This window comes from Charadrius vociferus, unplaced genomic scaffold (assembly GCF_000708025.1).
Source record: "Charadrius vociferus isolate BGI_N301 unplaced genomic scaffold, ASM70802v2 scaffold3, whole genome shotgun sequence".
Taxonomy (NCBI): Eukaryota; Metazoa; Chordata; class Aves; order Charadriiformes; family Charadriidae; genus Charadrius; species Charadrius vociferus.
The window spans coordinates 653554-660305 of NW_009647748.1; the positions used below are offsets into that span (position 1 = coordinate 653554).

General features: G+C 59.7%; 1 protein-coding gene across 1 annotated transcript in view; it reads right to left on the reverse strand.

Moving 5' to 3' along the window:
- Positions 1-2074: 2074 nt before the first annotated feature.
- The window catches only part of ABLIM3 (actin binding LIM protein family, member 3), a 25296-nt gene continuing 20618 nt past the window's right edge, over positions 2075-6752 (reverse strand). The window contains exons 15-23 of the mRNA XM_009882084.1: positions 6169-6303; positions 5849-5913; positions 5360-5507; positions 4637-4666; positions 4130-4188; positions 3553-3613; positions 3307-3314; positions 2665-2745; positions 2075-2239 (exon numbers count right to left, since the gene is read on the reverse strand). Of these exons, the coding sequence (XP_009880386.1) occupies positions 2126-2239; positions 2665-2745; positions 3307-3314; positions 3553-3613; positions 4130-4188; positions 4637-4666; positions 5360-5507; positions 5849-5913; positions 6169-6303 (701 nt within the window). The 3' untranslated portion in view covers positions 2075-2125. The remainder of the gene's footprint in view (positions 2240-2664; positions 2746-3306; positions 3315-3552; positions 3614-4129; positions 4189-4636; positions 4667-5359; positions 5508-5848; positions 5914-6168; positions 6304-6752) is intronic.

Here is a 6752-nt window from a genome sequence, read left to right on the forward strand (position 1 = left end):
GCAGCCAAATGAGCGTGGGCTCAGGCAGTGACGACTTCCAGGGCAGGTGGGATGGGTGCTCGCTGCACACCCTGGGGCGATGGGAGCCCGCAGGGCGCCCATGAGGTGTTTGCTGCCCCCGACCGGCGTGGGCTGGAGAACCTTCCTTGGCGCTGAGAGACAGCAATGAGCCCTGCCTCAGTTTCCACATCTTTGCCATGCAGGTAGTTGCGGGGAACAGTTAGTTACTGTCCATAAAATGCTTTGAAAATGAAAAGACTCCTGCTGTTGTGTTATTATTATTAATATCCTCCAGGCTTTATTACTGAAACTGCTGCTGGAGGTGGAAGTTTCTTATAGCCACAAATGGTTGAGCTTGATTTAGGGAGCCATAGCTTATATGGGAGAAATTATTATAAACACAATTGGTTTATTTACTGCTGCACTAAAGCAGACGGGACAATTACCAGTGCAATAATGCTATCTCCACCTCAGGCTCCAGCCCCTTCCACGCCAGCGCAAACCTCCTGGAGCTGGGGCTGCTGCTGATGGGACATCTCCTGCCCCGAGCACCCTGCACCCTGGCAAACCCCTCCAAGGGGTCCCACAAGTCTCTCCTGCCTCACGTAGGAACACGGTGGTGGCCTTTTGGGCAAGACGCTGGGCAGGCTCGGCACCCAAGGGCAGCGGTGTGGATGGCAGGGAGGGCATTCGACCCACCTGGTGGGAGACACCAGGACAGGAGGGCTTCAAAGACCCCCAGAACAGGCAGAAGCAGAGCTGGCCTGTGGCACAGTGAAGGTGAGACCTTTGCTGTCCCCTCAGAGGAACCCTGCTGACCCAGCTCCTGCAGAGGTGCCCCATGGCTTGGTGGCCTCTTTGCGACTGCTCAGTCCTGCAGTATGCCTGAAAATTGTGCCAAACAAGCAACCAGGAAACCAGAGCACCACAGACGAGACGAGGAAACACATTTGTGTGGAAACAAACCCTATTAGTTTAAAAATATGCAAAAGCAAAAAGAAAAAAATAATAAAAAAAAAACCCCATAGTTTGCAGTGGAGCGAATGCTGAATGACTCCAGTAATGGCCTTAATTCCTGGAGGCTGCAGAGGGATTCATCAGAGACATCAGTGATGGGGTAATTCAGGAAAACCCCCACAAAAAGGCCGAGCAGTTAGTAGGACTGGCACCCCCTGCCCCGGCTGTGCCCCCGGCTGGACTGCTCCCACCATGGCTCCGGGGGTGCCGAGACCCCCGCAGCAGCAGGGCTGGGTGCTCACTCCACCTCTGCTGGGGCTCAGGACCGGGCAGCATCGCAGCTTGTGCGCTCTCAGGGTTTGGTGGCCCTGGACAAACCTGAAGAGCAGCAAGAAATTGCCCAAGGGAGGAGGTGGCTTTGGCTGTTTTCATTTAAGAAGGGCTTGGTTTTGGGACAACCTGGAAAGCCACCATTCCAGCACTTTGGGAGGAGAAACTGGCTGTGTAGCAATACTGGGTTTGCAGGGGAAGCCAACAGCTCAGGAAGGCTCAGGCTGGCACCTTGACCCACGGGGTCCCCACCACTGCTCTTCCTTGTCCCCCTGCCCCAAGCTCTGCATTTCTGACCCTGAGGGGGAGGCCGAAGGTGCCCCCAGTGCATGGCCACGTTAAAAGCTGGGAGGGCAATAAGGAGCCCATGGTGGGATCTCTTTTCCCTGCAAAAAAACGCAAATTTCCTGCAAAACGCAGGTTTTTCCTGCAAAACCCAGGATGTTTTCCAACCCATAAGGAAATACACAGAGCAGTTGGGTAGAGGGGGATGGGACACTCCCATCCCACCCTCCTCCATCCCATCCCCTGCGTCCTGCGGCTGCAGCGCGAAAATCCTCCCCCCTGTGCCCCCGTGGGGCAGCAGTGACAGACGCCAAGAGCTTTGGGGCCTGCGTGGCTTTAGCCCCCGGGAGAACCCAAGGATCCACACGGAAACAGGGTTGGAAAAGAAAAGGAAACAAAAGAGCGTAAAATGATCTGCGAGACTCCAATTCACTCTCAGGGGTGCAGAGGGCGCCTCTGCCACATACAGCACTGAGAATCATACAGAGCTGCAATATAGAGATCTTTCTATGTATATATTTATAGGTATGTATATATTTATAGTGCACTGCATTTAAAACAGCCGGGCCTGCTTCTTCAGCTCGTTCCTCTTCCACAGGGCCAGGCGGTCGAACTCGGCGATGGTCATACCGAAGATCTGGTAGAACTCCTCCTGGGAGAGATGGCGCTGGGGAGAGAGGGGATGCTGGGCCAGGGCTGGGGACTGTGGCCACCACCCGGGGCCAATGGCCACCACACAGGCCCTGTGGCCGCAGCAGTGGGGGAGGACACACAAGGGGGTCTGGTGGCAACCCCTGCCCAGCCGGGTTGGGGTGCTACAGCTCCCAGCAATGGGGGGCTCCCTCCTGCTCCTGCCAAATGTGCTCATGCCCTGGGCATGAGGAACAGCTCTGCCCAGCCAGCAGAGCAGCAGGACCACCCTCACAGGCTGGTGGCACCCGTGTGCTCCTGGGGAGCCATGGAGATGCTCCTCATACCTCCACAAGCCCCTCGCAGCCCCATGCTGCCTGCCAGTGCTAAGGGGACAATATGTGGGACTGCGACCTTCTGAGCCCCGAGGAGATTGTCCCTGGTGGAAAACGCTCTCCTCACCTCTAACCGAGTCCTGTCCACATCTTTGGGCAGCTGGTTCCTCCCCCTCGTCTTCACCAGGAGCAGCTCGTAGGGGTATATCTACACGAGGACAGGAAGACCATGAGGTAGCTCCAGATCCAGAAGAGGACACACGGGGGAATTAGGCCATGGGGGCAACCAGGGTAAAGCCTTTCCCCGCCATGTTTAGCAGGTTTTGGGTGGCACAACTGCCTCCAGGGCTTAGACAGGACAAGACAGAGGGTGTACTTGCTCTCAGGGTCACCCTAATCCACCTTAAGTCACCTTGGTGGCTGTGTAATAGCCTGCTCACTCCGTGAACCCAGGAGTGACCCAGGGACAAGTGTGAGTAAGGCACCACCAGCACAACCACCCTTCTCTGTTCCTCACCCAGGAGACGATTCTGCTTGGCCAAGTGCTTGGGACCCTGGCGGGAGGGGAAAGACTTTGGTCTGAGACTCACAGCCCCAGGACAGGGCTGTCAGGTGGGGGATGGAGGGGCATGAAGGTAGGGTATTGTGGGCAGAGGGCAACGTTTCCTTCTGAAGGGCCTGGGGACACACAGACACGTCTCTGGGACTCCCTCAGGGTGATACTCGCACCTCTGGCTGGCAGCCGCTCCTTGGATCGGGGGCATCTTACCTTGTACTCTGTGGGGAGAGAGAAAAGACAGGAGAGACATGAGCCACGCTGACCCCTCCGCTGCCAGGATTCCCCCCCCCCCGGCTCCAGGGCTGCAGGGACCCCCGCCTGTCTCCCTCCTTCTCTCTCCAGCCTGAACCTCATTTTCCAGAGGTGCCTGTGGTGGGGCAGGCACCCCCACAGCATCTGGCTCCGTGCCTACAGGGTCCCCTGCCCGTGCTGCTCCACAGCCCCGCAGCGCCTTACCTCGCATCCCCCAGTTGACGGCGTTCGTGCTGTCGTAGTGGAAAAGCTCGGCACTGGGAGGCTGCAGGTGGGATACAGGGAGGGAGGAGTAAGAGGGGGTCCCCTCCAGATGCTCAACACAGCACCTCCCACATCCCCAGCGGGGAAGGGACCCACCCACCCTGAAGCAGGACCCACTCCCCACACCTAGCAGTGGGGAAACTGAGGCACGAGGAGGTGAGGCGACAAGCCCAGGTCACACAGAGGCAGGATGAGGTCTCCCGATCCCCACTGCCCCAGGGTATAAAGCAAAGCTCTCCCACTGGGAGGCAACACCAGCATCCCTCTGAAACGTGCCCTGCAGGATGTTCAGGGCAGGCACCTCTGTCCTGCAGCGCTTGGAGAGGGCACTTTGGTCCCCAACAAGAGTCATTTTGGATTGGCGCAGACCAGCAGTGACAGCAGGGGTGCAGAGAAGGGGGGAGCAGGACACCCTACTCCTGAACGGGGAGCACTGGGGGCTTTGAGGAGTCTGGGGAGAATGACGAAGGGTGCAGATGTGCCTGGGAATGGCAGAGTGCGGGCAGGAGGCACTTACCCTGTGCAGCCCGTTCCTCCTGTAGGCAGGGAGGGAGGCCGACTTCGAAATGAGGGGATCTGCAAAGGAGCCACCAAAGTGCGTAAGGGAAAACGCAGAGGTGAGCCCCACACTCTGCAAGAGCCCCCTTGGGCCAACCTGCCCCTGTGCTCCCACATCCCTACCCAGCTCCAAGTTCACCCAGCTCTGTCTCCTTCCATCTTCAACTCATTTCCAGCCTGGCTTCCTCCTGTGCTGAAATCCCTCTCCCCCAAAATCCCTTTCCCATGGCAGCCCTCCTGCCTCACCCTTCAGCTCAACACAATCTCCTCTCTGTTTCTCTGACCCGTCTTCTCCTGGCACTGCCACCAGCTCTGCCCTGGTTCAGCTCCACCCTGGCCCAGCCTTCCAAGGGCTCCTTCTTCCCTCCCCTTCTTTCTCGCCCTCGTCTCAGCATCGCCTCCAGCTCTGGAGGACCTCACAGCCACGGGGGACCGGCGGCAGAGGGCTGTGGGCTCACACACTCACCGCTGTCGGCCAGGTAGTGCGTCCGGGGAGCTGCAAGGAGAGCAGAGTGGGGTGTCAGGGAGGACTGAGTGCCCTGCACCCCACAGAGCTGCCTGGCTCCTGGTCCCACAGGTCCTCCTTGGGGCTCCCGTGAGCCCAGCGGGGCTGAGGGGCTCCCTGAGCATCCCTAAACAGCCCCAGCTCCATAAGGGCAGGTGTGCCATGAGGGAGGAGAGCACGGAGTGGGCAGGGGGGATCTGTGCTGCCAGGCTCCCCAGCACCCCCGGGACCCCCTGCAGCCCCGAGGGGAGAGGGGCTGGGTGTATAGTGACAGCACTGTGAGCAAGGACAGCAGTGCTGGGGCCAGCCAGCAGGTCTGGGGTGCCAAGAGGTCCCAGATGTGCTGCTAATGAGGAGGTACACACGCAGTGAGCCGAAAACAGGTCAGGGGAAAAAGAGTGCAGCTGTGCTGTGAGATCTCCAAGGCACCCTTCGATCACCTGGGGAGGCACTTCACAAAGCTGCCCAGAGAGACTGCAAACACCTGCCAGGTGATGCCCCATCCCAGCCGGGGCACAGGGAAGGGATGGAGTCCTCCAGAGAGGAAAAGAACCTCCCAAGCCCAACTGTGGTGCCCAGCACCTCTCCCATCACCCCTTCCCAGTCCCCTGTTCTTCCCTCTCCACCCCAGCAAACTTCCCACAGGGGCTGTGGCCACGGACAGATGGACGGGGTTGTCCTTACAGCCGTTGAGGGAGCCCTCGTAGCCAGCCATGTGCAGGGCCTCTCTGCTGCTGGCCGAGCTGCGCGGGGGCGTCCAGGGGTCTGCATAGGAGTTGGACCGAGCCTTCATCTCCTCCCTCAGGATCAGCCTGCCGATGCCGCTCTGGATCTGGGCAGGGAGGGAAAGCTACGTCGCACCCCTCCTTTCCCTGCCCACCCCTCCCTGACCGCTGGCACATCGCGGCAGGGCACGGCACCTCCCAGCACCGGCTCGGCATCTCCCATCTGCTCCCTTGTCCCCGAGAACAAGGTGCTGGGGTGCCTCAGCAAGGGGGTGCGCTCACCCTCCTTCAGGCCCCATGCTGAGGGTGGCCAAGGGGGAGAGGGGACGGTGGTGGCCCCTTCTTGGGTGGTGGAGATGGGCTGAGCCTCTTCCCCAAAGCCAACCGCCACCGGGGCAGCTTGGTGGTGGCTGTCCCCTGCCAGGCTGTGGTCAGGGAGATTGCTCACCTTGTGCATGCCCCGGTCGTACCCATCCTCTTCACCTCCTGATGAGAACCTCCGGGCCCGGGGGGCTGCAAGGAGACATGTAGGGGAGGTCAGATGGGGATGAAGGTGGAGACAGGCAGGGAGGAGACAGTCCCCAGCTGCATGGGGACAGCTGAGACCCAAGGCCTGCTAGGATTTTGGGGTCACTTTGGCAGGTATCTCAGTCCAACCCCACCTTTGGGTCCAGACCCAGCTCAGGGCGGGGTTCCCTCCCAGAGAATGGCTGGGTTTGGGGGCAGGAATGGGTTTCCCTTTCCCCCAGCCCAAGGGGGAGCTGTTACCTTTGGGGGAGCCTTGGAAGGACCAGTACTCCGACTCGGAGTGGTAGTATGGGTCCGGGGAGTAGGCAGGGCTGTACTTGGATGACTGTGCGATGTCTTCGCTGGTTTTGCTTTTCGTGGCTGCAGAGGGGTTGTCTGCAAAAGGAGCAGTCAGAGCTGTAACAAGGACCCTGATTCCTGCCAGCAGGACTTGCAAAGATCCACCCCAGGACGAAGGCAAATCCTCTTCCCTCCCCTCTCCCCAGTGGCCACCAGAAATTTATGTCCGGGACAGCGCGGAGCAGAGCTGGGAATAATTCATTTTCAAACTGCTGACACCTCCTGGAGAGAAGGGTGCAGAGGCAGATGGTGGGGACGGTGAGAAGCAGAGGGGCCATCGCTGGTGTGGCTGGGAAGGGACCCGAACGGCTCATAGCCCACACCACCATGACAAGCTCTGGCTCCTGCACAGCGCTCACCCCAGCCCCGGTGCCACCGACCTCCCCGTGCCCCTGTGCCCAGTGATGGGACAGCCTGGGAGGGCTATGACCGCACGGGCGAGAGGGGATGGAGAAAGGCTCAGTTCTGGCAGGGAAAGGGCTTGG